General features: G+C 42.6%; 1 protein-coding gene across 9 annotated transcripts in view; it reads right to left on the bottom strand.

Annotated features, from left to right (window-relative positions):
• The window catches only part of TEP1 (telomerase associated protein 1), a 48,304-nt gene extending 31,942 nt beyond the window's left edge, over positions 1-16,362 (bottom strand). For 4 of the 9 annotated variants that reach the window (XR_010323132.1, XM_064292245.1, XM_064292251.1 and 1 more), the window contains exons 1-5: positions 16,191-16,362; positions 2,851-3,351; positions 1,558-1,746; positions 1,122-1,256; positions 45-206 (exon numbers count right to left, since the gene is read on the bottom strand). Coding sequence is in view for 8 of the 9 variants with exons in the window: in XM_064292245.1 (XP_064148315.1) it covers positions 45-206; positions 1,122-1,256; positions 1,558-1,746; positions 2,851-3,327 (963 nt within the window). In the remaining variant the exon portion in view is untranslated. Of the gene's footprint in view, positions 1-44; positions 207-1,121; positions 1,257-1,557; positions 1,800-2,850; positions 3,352-16,190 lie in introns of those variants that run through there. The other 5 variants (XM_064292246.1, XM_064292247.1, XM_064292253.1 and 2 more) reach the window with 5 other exon arrangements.
• Between the last annotated feature and the right edge of the window lie 2,034 nt (positions 16,363-18,396).

Consider the following 18,396-nt stretch of genomic DNA (forward strand, 5'->3'; position numbering starts at 1 on the left):
GGGAAGCAAGCAAGGACCAAAGATCAAGAAAGTAAGGGCCATACCTGGTAGAGCTCAGCCACCTGGATCCAGTCAGAAGGCAGCTGGACAATGGCACAGAAATATCGTCGCACATAGGGGCGACAGGCTGGCAAGAAGGCAGCAATGGCCAAGACTCTGTTGGCTGCATCTCGGATGTTCAGCTGCTGCCTGGTGTACAAAGACGCCTAGGGCACAAGGTAGGGAGAACTGGCATCTCAGTTGTATCTTCCCATAGCTTCATCCCCAAAATTCACTTGTTCACCTAAACCACCTGCATAAAACCTTTCCCAAGCCCTCTACATTGTCTACAAAAAACAAAGCCCAAGGTGCCTGGCTTGCCACTCTAAGTCCTCCACAATCCAGCCCTTATCTATCTTTCTAGCATGTCTTCCCCTGAGTCTAGCACCTGCCTCCCAAGTCAATCAGGCCCTCTGCCTCTTTGGAAACCACCTCCCATATCAACAACAATCAAAAATTTGACCAGGCAGAAGCTGGCCAAATGGACATGAAAAGAGAGAGTGGAGGGAATGAGTGTGCTGTCTCATTAGGGGGAGAGCAATTAGGAGTATATAGCAAGGTTTTTATAAATTTTTGTATGAGAGTCTGACTTGATTTGTAAACTTTCACTTAAACCACAATAAAAATTAAACAATTGACCAGGGTTCAAATCGCTGATTAAATCTGCCATCTTCCTAAGCCTCATTTTTCCTTCTTCTCTGCTTCTGAAACATTCACTACTACTCCAGTGGCACTTATAGGATATTTATGGACATGCTTACTTTCCCAACAACATTATAAACAACCTGAGAAGCAGATCCAAGTTTCACATACCTATTGGTATGTCCCTCAAGGCCCAGCATTGTGCACTTAGCCTCTGTACTCACTAAACAAACAAACCCTAATATGCTCGTTCCCACTTCCATTTTTCCCACTCCCCACAGAACCCCAGGGACTAGGCCTCAGATTCACCCAGAGATCTTACTCCCCTCCTAACTGAAGTTCCTTTGACCCCCAATATGAGGCTGATCACCAGCCCCGAACACATACCATAATCACATTCCCCATCTCTCAGCTTCCCAGTCCCATACCCTCCTTCATACCTTGAGGATAAACTCAGGTTCCAAGGGGGCAAGTTCACTACAGGCTTTAAGGAGGAAAGTCTGGAAGGAGTACTTTTCTTCTTTTGCGTTTGCCTTCGATGCCAGACTAGAGCACAGCAGGCTCATTAGAGACATCTAGAAGTTGGGAGAACAGGGGAAGAAAGAAGGAACAAGGTAATAAGGACCAAGTTAAGCATTCATGCAGACCAACTTAACAAAATCAAGAAGATAAGAGAATGGATCCCAGCTTTAGAAAGACATCTGTCCAGCCAAGAGGTTAGAAAAGGGTATTAGGAAGTGAGGAACGAGAACTGACCTCTCCTCCGTCCCCTTCTATCTGCAGGGGGGACCTGGTTCAACTTCTGGTCACCATTCCTCCCTCCCCTCGCCCTTCCCACCACCACCAACAACCTCTCTCCGACTCTGGAATTTTCACCTTCTTTTCCTGAAGGGCCTGGTCAGTGGGCTCAGGATAAGATTTGGAGTCCCCGGTGGTGAGCTTCGGAGCCAGCTCCTCCATCTCCTCCTCCTCTCCCAAGCTTAGACTATAAAAAGGTATCTGGGCCTCTTCTGTCTTCTCTGGCTTTTTCTCTTCTTCTGAAGAGGACCAACGTCCCTGGGGATACTAGCAGTTATTAATCACAGCTTGCACCCATGGCCCCTCAAACTCAAACAGATCTGAAGGCAGAATAGGAGATAGGAATAAGAGTCCACACCTATCTTCTGGCACCTCACATTCTCTCCCTTCACACCCCAAAGTTGATCTGTCCTGTCTCTGGCCATCACACACACCACGTTCCCTACTCAACCTCCTGAGCCCTCCCCAGATGCTCCATAATCTTCCCCCTGCTTTCATCTTTTTACAGACGTCATAGCCCGGGAGCCTGGGGCCCCTCACATACTTCCTATGGTGCTATTAAGGTACTTTTGGAGTTAGCAGAAAAAGGACCACATCCTATATTGACCTCTCAGCAACCTTGGGCTGCTTAACCTCTCTGAGCCTCAGGTTCCTCATTCACTACCATCTACCTGATGGGATCATTGGAAGATTAAATGTGATAATATATGTGTGGCTCTTTGCAAATTGCGAAGCCTTAAATAAATGTATAAGGGCAGTAGTTGTAATCCTGACAACAATCCTATGAGGTAAGTTCTCAGTGATTTCATTCTAAAACTAAGGAAATTAAGGCTCTAAAAGGTTACGAGTCTTGCCCAAAGTTGTACAGCTTGTAATTGGCAGAGACGATAAAGAGCTCAGATTAGCCTTTTCTTCAGCCCATACCACAAGTCTAAATAGAAGAGATGTGTATTTGTTCTCTGATTCAAACCTGGACGCTGAATGTGGTTACACAGATGTGTACGAGTGGATGCGTGTCTGCATACACACATACAGGGGAGTGGGCACGGGTACTGTAGAAACATCTCGTGCCAGATGTGAGATTTCAAAAGCACTTGATTGACTGCTACAGCAATATCATGCTGGCTTTCCTGAGCAGAGGCTCTTTAAGGACACGGCCTGTTTTTGCTCTGTTCTGCAAAATCTCCAGACTAGACAGGCAATAACAGTAATGATGCTGATGAAGACAACCCTGGGGTAAAGGGCACCTCAGAAAGGAGCTCTGAGGAGAGAAGGGACCATAACACAGCGGGAAACTGAGGCATTGAAATCTAGGGACAAGAGTGTACAACAGACATGGCTGGAGTCAATACAAGTGCCTGCAGCTATTACCAGTGGTGATTCCTGAGCTCTCTTAGTGGCAGAGGTAGATTTCAGGGCCCTGGTGCAGGTCAGAAGGTCTTGTCCGTCGGAGATGCACTGAGCCTTCCAGGTTGGGGCCTCAGAGAACAGGCTGTTGTTCGTGTTCAGGCTGTACAGGTCAGCTTGCGCCAGGTGAGGTATCTGGAGATGCTGGAGCAAGGTGCTGGCAGACATAGTGCTCTTTAGACTGGGGAGCGTGGCCAGGCACCGGTTCTCCAAGGAGAGGATGTCTGGGTGGGCAGACACATGTCCACGTGGCTTCTCCATGCTCTTCACATCAGGACACGTGGCCAGGCACCGGTTCTCCAAGGAGAGGATGTCTGGGTGGGCAGACACACGCCCATGAGGCTTCTCCATGGTCTTCGTGTCAAGAAATGTCACCAGGCACCGGTTCTCCAAGGAGAGGATGTCGGGGTATGCAGACACATGCCCATGTGGCTTCTCCATAGCTGGCGCTCAAGCACCATATACCTAGAAGGAAAAAGGACAGGTGATGAGCACCTGGCTGCACTAATAGTATATGTGCACTATTTTTCTCAGAGCCCTCCTGATAATGCCAGTGACCTTCAGGCAGATCGTAACCAGTATCTTTTTTCCCCAGGACTGGGCTCACCTAGTGAGTATTCTAAGGTGGAGGGGAGGGAAAAAGTAAGACAGAAATTTAAGTGAAAGGAAATTAAAAAAAAAAGCAATGGGCTGGAGAGAAAAGGAGCATGTCTTCTTATAAAGGGGTAAAAGAGATCCCCAGGACTATTGGCTTGATTCCAACATAGTAGCGTGGCCAACCTTAGAGTCTGGACTCTGAATTCTCAGCTTCAGAGAAACAAATAATTTTGATCAAATTGTCTATACTCATCGCCTCAACTTCCTTATCTCTTGCTCAATTTTCAACCAGCTAAACGGGGGTCCTATCCCCACTATTCTATCAAGACTGTTGTCTTAGGTAACTAATGGACTTCTTGTTACTACTATGAATAGACACCTTGGTCCTTATATTACTTCACCTCTAAAGTAGAATTTGACACTGTTGATCACTCTCTCTTCCCTTGGTTTTCATGACGCTACTCTCCCGGTTTTCTTCTTATACCCTGGCCACCCTTCTTGAGGATCCTTTCTCTGATCTCCTTAAATTTTGGCACTACTTGGAGTTCTATTCTAATCTTTCTATATATTCATTCTCCCAGGGTGCTTTCCCCCATTCCTGTGGCTCCAAATAACATTTGTATGCTGGCAACTCACAAACGTATCCCTTGACCTAGATCTATCTCTCTTTTGAGCTTCATATTCATTTATCCAAATGCCCACCCATCAGGTATCTTCACTTGGATGGTTCAAAGGTAGCCCAAACTCAACACATCCCAAATGGATCAATTTTCCCCCACTGCTCCCTCCTTTGCCCATTTAGAAACCTGAGTTTTGTCTTTAACTTCTCTTTCTCCCTTATTCCATAGGAGTTTGGAGTGAGATCAGCTTGAGTTTGAATCCTAGCTCCTCCACGATGGAACCTTGGACAAGTTACTTAAAATCTCTGTGTCTTAGTTTTTTCATCTATAAAATGGAGATAAAAGTCTACCTCAAAGAATTTTTACATGAATAAATAAGGAAAAATATATTTAGTACTTAGACCAGTGCCTGGCACCTAGTGTTTGATAAATGGAAGGTATTGTTATTTGTTGGAGCCCTAGTGGCACAGTGGTTGAAGCACTCGCCTGCTAGCTGAAAGGTCAGTAGTTTGAACCCACCAGCTGCTCCTCGGGATAAAGATGTGCCAGTCTGCTTCTGTAAAGATTACAGCCTTGGAAACCCTATAGGGCAGTTCTACTCTGTCCTAAAAGGTCTCTATGAGTCAGAATCTACTCAACAGCAATGGGTTTGTTTATCGGTACTGCTATTTGTTATTATTATCCAGTCAACTATTGAGTCCTATTGATTGTACTCCCCCAGAGTCTCTCAAATCTATCCAATTCTATTCATTCTGCCTGCAACCACCTTTGCTGAAACCCTCCTATTCAGGTGATGACATACTGTATGTAGAACTCTCTAAAGGAGATGCCCCCCAAACATACCCCAGTTACCCTTTACTACCTCGCCCTGTTTATTTTCTTTATCATGATAAAAAAAATTATCTTGTTTATTTGCCTACTTGTTCCCTGTTTCTCCTTACTAAGATAAAACTCCCTGAGGGTAAGGGTTCCTTTGTTTTGTTCCTTTGTCCCCTCTGTATCCCCAGCATCACACACATGGCCTGGCTGGTGATCACCTCCCAGCCTCATCTCTTACTGCTACTCGAATCTAACTCTAAGCACTCTACACTTCAACCATACCACATTCTTTTTAGCTTATGAATCACTAAGGTATCTCTTGACTTTGCATCTTTACACAGGTAGAAGCTTGGAACATTCTTCTTTTTGCCAATACTACCCCACCCTCCAGCCCCACCTTTACCAGGCCAAAGTCTACTTTCCTCTCATTCTGCAGGCCTCAATTTAATGGTAATTCCTCCAAGAAGCCTTTGCCAACACCCAGGCCCCAGTCTGGTTTAGCTGGCCCTTCTATGTTCCCACAACACATGTACTTCCTCTATCATACAACACATCACCTTTACTGTAATTGCCTATTTTTTTGTCTTTTGCCCCATCAGACTGTATGCTCCTGAGGGCAGAGGCCCTTTTAGCCTTGTTCCCTATCCTTTCTGCAATCCCTAGTCAGTGGGATTCAGAGACTTTTGAGAATCTGATAAAAGCAATGGTGCTTTTTCACAGAAAAAAACATGATTATATACTATTCTGCACTTAATTTCGGGGAATCTATGGAGCCCATGGAGCCCTGGTGGCACAGTGGTTAAGAGCTCGGCTGCTAAGCAAAAGATCGGCAGTTCGAATCCACCAGCTGCTCCTTGGAAACCCTATGCAGCAGTTCTACTCCGAACTATAGGGTCGCTAGGAGTCATAATCAACTCAACAACAATGGGTTTGGTTTGGTTTTATTGTGCCCATCCATGGATCTCCTAGGACCTCTTAGAAGGACCTCCCACAAATTAAGAACCTCTGCAGAGAGAAGGTTTGAAATTAAACCATTAGGAATGTATTTATTTATTTACTTGAACAAAAGCTTCTCTCCTATTCATATATAAGTATTTTAGGAATAATATTGAGTCAATCACTTAAACCTTAGTTTGGATGAACTTAAGGACAAGAATGTAGAACACTTCCAAGAAGACTTGCATGAACTGACAATCCAGGAGCAGAAAGAACTACAGATATCTCACTGGATGTCAGTGTGGACAAATTACGACAAGAATGGATAGTCTTGAGGGGCGAGGCCAAGATGGCAGAGTAGTCAGACACTTCTGATGAACCCTCTTAAAACAAAGGCCTGAAAAAACAAGTGAAATGATTATATTTATAACAAGCTAGGGGCCCTGAACATCAAAGGCAAAGTTAGAAAATGGACTGAGTAGCAGGGTGAGAGAAAGACGGTTCAGAAGTGGAGAGGAGTTGCCAGACCTGAATCACCGGGAACCCTCAGGCACCATTTCCGGGAGCAACCGCAGCGCGCCGCAGTTTCCTCAGGGAGAAATAGCCAGTTGCATAGCCTACTCACACCTTGGGAACCACAGAGAAACTGCACCCTAGGCAACAGCTAAGCACCTGCGTATATTTTACCATGCCCGCAACCCCGAAGCCAGCTTCAGTGGCTGTTGATTTACCTGGGCCTGAGGTAGCCCTGCTGAGCACCCTGAGCCATTCTTCTGGCCTCGGAGAGGGAATAAATTCAAAAATGGGGGAAAAGTTAATCTGCCAGATCCACTAATCGGGAAAGCTCAGGACAGAAGCAGCTCCTGTGGAGGCATAGATGGTCCGTGGACTTTGAATACCTATCCCCCCTGCATAGACCTGTGTGGGCCTATTTCAGCAGAATAGGCCCTTGTTGACAGACTGCAACTGTTTCAGCTGTGCAGTGAAGATGTGGGTGTTTGATGTTTTACACTGCTTTGCCTATTAAACAGAGTCCTCACCTACCCACATCAGGGGCCTAAGGACTAGCGGATCCACACAGGTCACCCAGCCACCTGCAACAGGGGTCCAAGGATAACTGGTACCTGCCCGTCCTTACAACCAAAAGCACTGGGTGCCCATGGTCGGTCTGCAGAACCCACCCACCTGTGCACTCTAGGGAACAGGGACACACTTTCCTCATAGACACTCAGGGGATGGTTGTCAGCCCCCTGCCTTGTTCAGAGCATGACCCCCTGCTGAAGCCAGACACCAGTACCTACACCAATCACCCCTGCCCCTATAAGACTGCAGGACAGAGCCTGTACCACACAATTGATGGCCAACTATCTGGACACCTGAGCTGAATTCATACAAGAAAAGCGAATGTACTCCTAGGCTCATATACCGATAACAGCTCTAGCCACCTGCAGACAGGACGTTAGAGCTATAATGGAGAAAATAAAACATGCTAGCTCACTCTAGCAACCTATCTGGGCATTTCAAAACAAAACAAAGAAAGAAACTAGGATCCAGTAAGCAAACATAAACTAATACAATAACTTATAGATGGCTTAGAGACAACACTCAATATCAAATCACATAAAAAAGCAGACCATGATCGCTTCAACGAGCTCTCAAAACAAAGAAATCAAGGAATCTTCTGGATAAAGGTGCTTTCCTGGAATTACCAGAGGCAGAATACAAAAGATTAATATACAGAACTCTTGAAGACATCAGGAATGAGATTGGAAAGAAGATCAGGCAATATGCAGAACAAGCCAAGGAATACACAGATAAAGCAGTTGAAGAAATTTAAAAGGTTATTCAAGAATATAATGAAAAATTTAATAAGCTGCAAGAATCCATAGAGAGACAGCAATCAGAAATTCAGAAGGTTAACAATAAAATTACAGAATTAGACAACTCAGTAGAAAGTCAGAGGAGCAGAATTGAGCAAGTGGAAGTTAGAAAAGGTGAGAATGAAGACAAAGCACTTGGCACCAAAATATTTGAAGAAAAATCAGATAAAAGAATTTTAAAAAATGAAGAAACCCTAATCATGTGGGACTCTATCAATAGAAATAACCTAGAGTGACTGGAATACCAGAACAGGAACAGATAACAGAAAATACGGGGAGAATTATTGAAGATTTGTTGGCAGACAACTTCCCTGACATGAAAGATGAGAAGATGCCTATCCAAGATGCTCATCGAACTCCACATAAGGTAGATCTTAAAAGAAAGTCACCAAGACGTACTATAATCAAACTTGCCAAAACCAAATATAGAGAATTTTAAGAGTAGCTAGAGATAAATGAAAAGTCACCTACAAATGAGAGTCAGTAAGAGTAAGCTCGGCCTACTCAGCAAAAACCATACAGGCAAGAAGGCGATGGGATGACTTATATAAAGCATTGAAGGAGAAAAAACTGCCAGCCAAGAATCATATATCCAGCAACACTGTCTCTCAAATATGAAGGTGAAAATTAGGACATTTCCAGACAAACAGAAGTTTAGGGAATTCATAAAAACCAAATCAAAACTACAAGAAATACTAAAGGGAGTTCCCTGGTTAGAAAATCAATAATATCAGATATCAACCCAAGACCAGAACAGTGAACAAAGCAATGAGATGTCAATCCACACAGGGAAAACACAAAAATGAATCAAGATTAAAAAAAAATGCCCGAAACAGGGAAAGAGCGATGTCATTATGTAAAAGAAGACAACACTAAAACAATAAAGAGGGACTGAAAAATGTACTCATAGATCTTTCATATGGAGAGGAAGACAAGGAGATATAAAGAAATAAAAGTTAGGTTTAAACTTAGAAAATTAGGGGTAAATATTAAGGTAACCACAAAGGAGACTATCCTACTCATCAAAATAAAATTCAATGGATAAAACCAAAACACCTGTGCTGTCAAGTCGATTCTGACCCTATAGGACAGAGTAGACCTGCCCCATTGAGTTTCCAAGGAGTGGGTGGTGAGTTTGAACTGCCAACCTTTTGGTTAGCTGCCGAAAGCTTAACCACTGTGCCACCAGGGCTCCCTTAGAATGGATATATTAAATTAAAATCAGCAGCATTGTTTAAGAACATAATACATAAAAGTTTAAATGTTGAGGGGGTTCTAAACAAGATGTAGGCACCATGATCCGGAATGCAAGTCATGATAATATAAATGATATGGTGATGGGTACAGCAGTATCTGTAGTGGCTGAAAGCCTAGTGTGTTTAGAGCACAGGCTGCATATAAGTGTGGAACAGAGAATTTTTGCTTTTGTTTTTTCCCCATCAAACTTAGTTTTATTAGTTGTAATTTTTTTTGAGACTTTTGAAATTTTAGTTTGTCTTGATATTGAAGAAAATCATGTGAGAATACATTAAGCAAATATCTAAAACACATGCAAAAGTAATAACTATAGGCATATCACCTCAATACCTACTAAAGTGCATAAATCTGAATTTCCTTCAACATAGAAATACCAAAAGTGTAAAGAACTCGGATTGCATAAGTAATATTTCATGAGTAAATTACGTGTGGCATACTGACAAATTATTAAAAAACAATAGAGGTATAATTTGTACTACTGTATATGTATGTGTTATCTAATTTTGTGTGAATAAAAAATAATGTATAGTAACAGCAGAGATGGACAGTAGTATGCTATGGCAAAAATTTTGTTTGTAAGTGAAAGATTAAAGTAGTAATTAGCCCTCCAAAAAAAATAAATAAAATTCAAGAAACAAGAGACTCAGCAGAAACAAAATCAACAACAAATAAGATGAAAAGGCAATACATAAACTACTCGGCACAAAAAATTAAGTGGGAAAAAGAAACTGTCAACAACACACACAAAAAGACAGCACTAAACTCATACCTATCCATAACTACGCTGAACGTAAATGGACTAAATGCACCAGTAAAGAGACAGAGAGTGGCAGAATGGATAAAAAAACACTATCTGTCTATATGCTGCCTACAAGAGACACACCTTAGACACAGAGACACAAGCAAACTAAAACTCAAAGGAGGAAAAAATATAGATTAAGCAAACAACAATCAAATAAGAGCAGAAGTGGCAATATCAGTTTCTGACAAAATAGACTTTAAAGTTAAATTCACCACAAAGGATAAAGACACTATATAATGATTAAAGGGACAATATACCAGGAGGATATAACCATATTAAATACTTATGCACCCAATGACAGGGCTGCAAGATATGTAAAACAAACTCTAACAGCACTGAAAAGTGAGATAGACAGCTCTACAATTATAGTAGGAGACTTCAACACTCCACTTTCAGCGAAGAACAGAAAATCCAGAAAGAAGCTCAATGAAGACCCAGAAGATCTAAATGCTGCAGTCAACCAACTTGACCTCATAGACATATACGGAACACTCCACCCATCAGCAGCCAAGTATACTTTCTTTTCTAGTGCACACGGAACATTCTCCAGAATAGACCACATAATAGGTCATAAAGCAAGCCTTAGCAGAATCCAAAAAGTCAAAATATTACAAAGTATCTACTCTGACCATAAGGCCATAAAAGCAGAAATCAATAACAGAAAAAGCAGGGAAAAGAAATCAAACACATGGAAACTGAATAATACCGTGCTCAAAAGTGACTGGGTTATAGAAGACATTAAGGATGGAATAACGAAATTTATAGAATCCAATGAGAATGAAAACACTTCCTGTCAGAACCTTTGGGACACAGCAAAAGCAGTGCTCAGAGGTCAATTTATATCAGTAAATGCACACATACAAAAAGAAGGCCAAAATCAAAGAATTATCCCTACAACTTGAACACATTGAAAGAGACCAACAAAAGAAACACTCAGGCACCAGAAGAGAGCAAATAATAGAAATTAGAGCAGAATTAAATGAAATAGAGAACAGAAAAACAATTGAGTTAACAAGACCACAAACTGGTTCTTTGAAAAAATTAACAAAAGTGATAAACCACTGGCCAAACAGACAAAAGAAAAACAGGAGAGGAAGCAAATAACCCAAATAAGAAATGATATTGGCAATATTACAACAGACCCAACTGAAATTAAAAGAATCCTATCAGAGTACTACTAAAAATTGTACTCTAACAAATTTGAAAACCTAGAAGAAACGGATGAATTTCTAGCAACACATTACCTACCTAAACTAACACAAACAGAGGTAGAACTAAATAAACCCATAACAAACGAAGAGATTGAAAAGATAATCAAAAAACTCCCAACAATGAAAAGCCCCAGCCCAGACTGCTTCACTGCAGAGTTCTACCAAACTTTCAGAGAAGAGTTAACACCACTACTACTAAAAGTATTTCAGAGCATAGAAAAGGACGGAATACTCCCAAACTCATTCTGTGAAGCCAGCATATCCCTGATACCAAAACCCGGTAAAGACACCACAAAAAAGGAAAATTACAGACCTATACCCCTCATGTCGGAATCGACTCGACAGCAGTGGGTTATCCCTCATAAACTTAGATGCAAAAAATCCTCAACAAAATTCTAGCTAATAAAATTCAACAACATATCAAAAAAATAATTCACCATGAACAAGTGGGATTCATACTAGTATGCAGGGATGGTTCGACATTAGAAAAACAACTAATGTAATCCATCATATGAATAAAACAAAATACAAGAACCACAGGATCTTATCAATAGATGCAGAAAAGGCATTTGACAAAGTTCAACACCCATTCATGATAAAAACTCAGCAAAATAAGAATAGAAAGAAAATTCCTCAACAAAATAAAGGGCATTTATACAAAGCCAACAGCCAACATCATCCTAAATGGAGAGAGTCTGAAAGCAGTCCCCTTGAGACTGGGAACCAGACAAAAACGCCCTTTATCACCACTCTTACTCAACACTGTGCTGGAGGTCCTAGCCAGAGCAATTAGGCTAGATAAAGAAATAAAGGCTGGAAGGACTGACTCATTAGGGGGAGAGCAAGTGGGAGTACGGAGTAAGGTGTATATAAACTTATATGTGACAGTTTGACTTGATTTGTAAACGTTCACTTGAAACTCAATTAAAAAAAAAAAGAAAGAAAGGGCATCCAGATTGGTAAGGAAGAAACAAAAGTATCTCTACCTGCAGATGACATGATCTTATAAACAGAAAAGGAAAGACTCCTCAGGAAAACTACTGAAACTAATAGAAGAGTTTGGCAGAGTATCAGGATACAAGATAAACATACACAAATCGGTTGGATTCCTCTACAACAAAAAGAACATCGAAGAGGAAATCACCAAATCAATACCACTTACAGTAGCCCCCAAGAAGATAAAATACTTAGGAATAAAACTTACCAGAGATGTAAAAGACCTATACAAAGAAAACTACAAGACACTACTGCAAGAAAGCAAAAGAGGCCTGTATAAGTGGAAAAACATACCTTGCTCATGAATAGGAAGACTTAACATTGTAAAAATGTCTATTCTACCAAAAGCTATCTATAGGCACAATGCAATTCTGACCCAAATTCCAAGGACATTTTTTAATGAGATGGAGAAACAAATCACCAACTTCATATGGAAGGGAAGGAGGCCCCGGATAAGTAAAGCATTACTGAAAAAGAAGAACAAAGTGGGAAGCCTCACTCTACCTGATTTTAGAACCTATTATACCGCCACCGTAGTCAAAACAGCCTGGTTCTGGTACAACAACCGATACGCAGACCAATGGAGCAGAATTGAGAATCCATCCACATATGAGCAGCTGATATTTGACAAAGGCCCAAAGTCAGTTAAATGGGAAAAAGGCAGTCTCTTTAACAAACAGTGCTGGCATAACTGGATATCCATCTGCAAAAAAAATGAAACAAGACCCATACCTCACACCACGCACAAAAATGAACTCAAAATGGATCAAAGACCTAAATATAAAATCTAAAATGATAAAGATCATGGAAGAAAAAATGGGGACAATGCTAGGAGCCCTAATACATGGCATAAACAGTATACAAAAAATTACTAACATTGCAGAACAGAAACTAGATAACTTGGAGCTCCTAAAAATCAAACACCTATGCTCATTCAAAGTCTTCGCCAAAAGAGTAAAAAGATTACCTACAGCCTGGGAAAAAGTTTTTTGCTATTACGTTTCCAATCAGGGTCTGATCTCTAAAATCTATATGATACTGCAAAAACTCAACTACAAAAAGACAAATAACCCAATTAGAAAAAGGACAAAGGACATGAACAGACACTTCACTAAAGAAGACATTCAGGTAGCTAACAGATACATGAGGAAATCCTCACGATCATTAGCCATTAAAGAAATGCAAATCAAAACTACAATGAAATTCCATCTCACTCCAACAAGATTGGCATAAACCCAAAAAACACAAACTAATAAATGTTGGAGAGGTTGTAGAGAAACTGCAACACTTAACACTGCTGGTGGGAATGGAAAAAGGTGCAACCACTTTGGAAATCAATTTGGTGCTTCCTTGAGCTAGAAATAGAACCACCATAGGATCCAGCAATCCCAGGAGAGAAGTAAGAGCCATCACAGAACAGATACATGCACACCCATGTTCACTGCAGCACTGCTTACAAAAGCAAAAAGATGGAAGCAACCAAGGTGCCCATCAACAGATGAACGGATAAATAAACTATGGTATATTCACACAATGGAATACTATGCATCGATAAAGAACAATGATGAATCTGTGAAACATTTCATAACATGGAGGACTCTGGAAGGCATTATGCTGAGTGAAATGAGTCAGTTGCAAAAGGACAAATATTGTATGAGACCACTATTGTAAGAACTCAAGAAATAGTTTAAACAGAGAAGAAAATATTCTTTCATTGTTATGGGGGGGAGGGGGACTCACTAATTAGATAGTAGAGAAGAACTAATTTAGGTGAAGGGAAGGACAACACACAATACAGAAGAGGTCAGCACAACTGGACTAAACCAAAAGCAAAGAAGTTTCCTGAATAAACCGAACCCTTCGAAGGCCATCATAGCAGAAGCGGGGATTTGGGGACGTCTAGGTTTCAGGGGACATCTAGGTCAATTGGCTTAATAAAATCTATCAAGAAAACATTCTGCATCCCACTTCGGAGAGTGGCATCTGGGGTCTTAAAACACTAGCAAGTGGCCATCTAAGATGCATCAATTGGTCTCAACCCACCTGGAGCAAAGGAGAATGAAGAACACCAAAGACACAAGGTGAGTATGAGCCCAAGAAACAGAAAGGACCACATAAACTAGACACTACTTCCACTGAGACCAGAAAAACCAGATGGTACCTGGCTACAACCGATGACTGCCCTGACAGGGAACACAACAGAGAACTCCTGAGGGAGCAGGAGAGCAGTGGGACACAGGCCTCAAATTCTCCTAAAAAGACCAGACTTAATGGTCTGAGACTAGAAGGACCCCAGAGGTCATGGTCCCTAGACCTTCTGTTAGCCCAAGACAGGAACAATTCCCAAAGCCAACTCTTCAGACAGGGATTGGACTGGACTATGGGACAGAAAATAATACTGGTGAAGAGTGAGCTTCTTGGATCAAATAGACACATGAGACTGTGTGGGCAGCTCCTATCTGGATGGGAGATGAGAGGGCAAAGGGGATCTGAAGCTGGCCGAATGGACACGAAAACAGAGAGTAGAAAGGGGTGTGCTGTCTCATTAGGTGGAGAGCAACTAAGAGTATATAGCAAGGTGCATGTAAGTTTTTACATGAGAGACTGACTTGATTTGAAAACTTTCACTTAAAGCACAATAAAAATTAAAAAAAAAAGAACGGATAGCCTTGGTGCCCTATACATTTCCCCCTTCCGTTTGCATTATATAAGCAATCAGAGGAAGCTGTGGGGGAATCAAAAATATATTGATGATGAACGTAATTAATGTTACTGAACTGTACACGTGCAGATTGTAGAAATGGCAAATGTCCACTAAATATACATACATATAAACCAAACCCATTTCCAGTGAGCTGATCCCAACTCATAGCAACCCTGTAGGACAGAGCAGATCTGCCCCATAGGGTTTCCAGGGAGCCCCTAGTGGATTCAACCTGCCTGCCGACCTCTTGGTAAGTAGCCAAGCTCTTGACCACTGTCCTAGTAGGGCTCCAACATAAGGAGCCCTCAAAACAAAAATTAAGTTAACAGAAAAATAGTTCCTTTTTTTTGCACACAAGAGTTTGTGAAGGGAGATTTAGCTGAACCACAAATGAAAAAGTCCCCCTTTCCCCCAGATCTCTAGTTCCATTCTCCAGAGATAACCACTGTTAATAGTTTCATATGTAAAGTTCAGACACTTTCCATGCACATTCAATTATATGTATATGCATCCCTTTTTTGCTTTACATAAACAGAATCATACTTTACATTCTATTCTGTACTGTCTTAGTCATCTAGTGCTACTATAACAGAAATACCACAGTGGATGGCTTTAACAAAGAGAAGTTTATTTTCTCACAGTCTAGTAAGTGACAAGGCCAAATTCAGGGTCAGCTCCAGGGGGGAGGCTTTCTCTGTGGGCTCTGGAGGAAGGTCCTTGTCATCAATCTTCCCCTGGACTAGGAGCTTCTCTGTGAAGGAGCCCCAGGTCCAAAAGAGGCACTGTGCTCCCGACACTGCTTTCTTAGTGGTATGAGGTCCCCAACTCTCTGCTTGCTTCCCTTCCATCTCTTTTAAGATAAAAGGTGGTGCAGGCCACACCCCAGGGAAACTCTCTTTACATTGGCTCAGTGTGTGACCTTTGTAAAGGTGTTACAATCCCACCCTAATCCTCTTTAACATAAAATTACAATCACAAAATGGAGGACAACCACACAATACTGGGAATCACGGCCGCACCAAGTTGACCCATATTTCTGGGGAACACAATTCCATCCATGACGTGCACTTAATGGGTCTTGGAGACTTTGCCATTTACCACATTAATACTCGCCTCGCTCTTTTAACTGGCTGTGCGATATTCCATCATATTTAAACACACCCCGGGTTTCTGTTGCTACAGACTGTGCTCGTATCACCGTTAGGATGTGGCGGCTACTCTCGCCTTCCAAGGAGCACAGAGGACAAGTAAGTTAGAAGTGCTCAGTCTCGCCTGCTCTCCCTTCTTCCTCTTCTTGCGTCCCTCTATCTCCTGTCCTCCCTTTCCCTCATTCTTCACCGCCTCCATTCCCGCCTCTCCTCTCTCACTTTTCTCTTTCACACACCACACCCCTTCCCGGAGCTTCGGGGAAAGCAGACGCACTCCCCCGCGCCCCGCCCGACCCTCAGGGTAACTAAATCGTCCCAGGCAGGGCCTTCTCACCTCGACTCTGTTCCGGAGCCCAGCGCCTGACCCGGGGCCAGGGCTCGGACGCTCCGCTGAGCTACTGGGAATAGAGAGGCCAAGATTCCGACGCGGGACGTCTCGGCTCTCCGCAGCAGGAAGTAGAAGCCGGCTTCTCCGCTCGGCTAGTGGTAAGAGCCAGACCGGAGGAGGAGCCGGGCAGGAATGGGGAGGAGACCACGCTCAGGCGAGGACGCGCGGCCGGTAGGGCGCGGCGGAAGCGGGGCTGGAGGCGAGCCGCAGGCGGACTGGAGCACCCGGAGTGGAGGACACATGCTCGGCTGGGCGACGCTTAGCATAGAGGAAGGACGTCTGCAGCCTTCTCTGTGGCCCGAGGTTTTGTTTGTTTTGTTTTTTACTGTGGTGAAAATATATATCAGAAAACATACATCGAGTCAATAATTTCCACGTGTATAATTCCGTGACATTGATATATTCTTCAAGTTGTGCAAACATTCCCTTTTTCAAATTATTCCACCACCATTAACATAAACTCACTGCCCCCTAAGCAAAAACTTCTCTTTTCCCTCACCCTCCCATCTCTGATACCAAACCCAAACCCGTTGCCCGCAGAGTGGATTCGGACAAGATTAGGGTTTCCAAAGAGCAGCTGGTGGATTCCAACTGCCAACCTTTTGGTTAGCAGCGGAGCTCTTAAACACTGCATCACCAGATCACTATTAATTTTTGGTTTCTATGTGTTTCCTTGTGGGAGAAAGATGGGGCAGACTGCTTCCGTAAAGATCACAGCCTTGGAAACCCTATGGGGCAGTTCTACTCTGTCGTATAGCGTGGTTATGAGCCGGAATTGACTCGATGGCAGTGAGTTTGGGGTTTTTTGGTATATTTTGCTTATTACATGTAAGTGAGATCAGACAGTATTTGTCCCGGTGGTACTCAGCATACTGTTTTCAAGTTTCATCCATGTTGCGTCATGCATCAGGACTTCATTTCTCTTTAGGGCTGAGTAATGTGTGTGTGTGTGTGTATTTATATGTAAACCGTGTGTGTGTGTGTGTGTGTGTGTGTATTTATATGTAAACCGTGGTGGTGTAGTGGTTAAAAGCTACAGGTGCTAACCAAAAGGCCAACCAAGAGGCGGGCAGTTTGAATCCACCAGGCCCTCCTTGGAAACCCTATGCGGCAGCTCTACTCTGTTCTCCAGGGTCGCTATGAGTCTGAATCCACTCCAGTATAGCCCAACGTTTTCGGTTTTTGTTTTTCCTTTTCTCTCCCTGGTCCTGTATTCTCTTGACCCTCTACCGAATTCCCATCCTCCTTTGCTAAGTGTTCTCTCCTTTCTCTTTTATCTTCTCATAGAGCATGAAATCAAACACCATTTCTTGAAAAAGATTTGGGTATTTCGCTGCCTATCTGGACACCTTTTTTTTTTTTCCCTGATATCAAAGATAGTTGAACTGTTAATATATCCTTAAGTTGCTTTGTGGATATAGAATTTAAAAGGAGATAGAAAGTCCAAAGAAAAGGCCTGTAACCAGATGTAGACACCAAATAATTAAGATGGAGTTCACTGAGAGCATTCCCCTTCTCTCTTGTTGATTAGGGAGAAATTTGTGAATCACAAAGAATCTATTTCGAACAATTCTGGAAGACTAATGTGGAACCATTTCTCCGAAAGATGGGACCAGGCTCAGGAAGGAGAAAAGTAACACTTAGGACAATAATGCTAACGTTTCATTAGGAGCAGGGCCAAACACTAACGGCAGAAATTTTTCTTTGTGTAAGATAAACCAGCTGTCTTCTGGAAAATATTATCACTTTTCTTGGAAAAGTACCCTTGATTCTTAGGTAACAACTTAGCAGTTGTCATGGATTTTAAGACTGGAGAATTTGTGGTATCCTGTCCTCTATAGGAAACCCTGGTGGCATAGTGGTTGAGTGCTACGTCTGCTAACCAAAGCGTTGGCAGTTGGAATCTGCCAGGCGCTCCTTGGAAACTATGGGGCGGTTCTATAGGGTCGCTATGAGTTGGAATCGACTCGAGGGCACTGGGTTTGGTTTGGTTTTTGGGCTGTCCTGTATATGGAAACCCTGGTGGCATAGCGGTTAAGAGTTCAGCTGCTAACCAAAAGATCAGCAGTTTAAATCCACAGGCGCTCCTTGGAAACCCTATGGGGCGGTTCTACTCTGTCCTATAGGGTCACTATGAGCCTGAACCGACTCT

The sequence above is a fragment of the Loxodonta africana genome, chromosome 10, assembly GCF_030014295.1.
Source record: "Loxodonta africana isolate mLoxAfr1 chromosome 10, mLoxAfr1.hap2, whole genome shotgun sequence".
In the NCBI taxonomy this organism is placed as follows: Eukaryota; Metazoa; Chordata; class Mammalia; order Proboscidea; family Elephantidae; genus Loxodonta; species Loxodonta africana.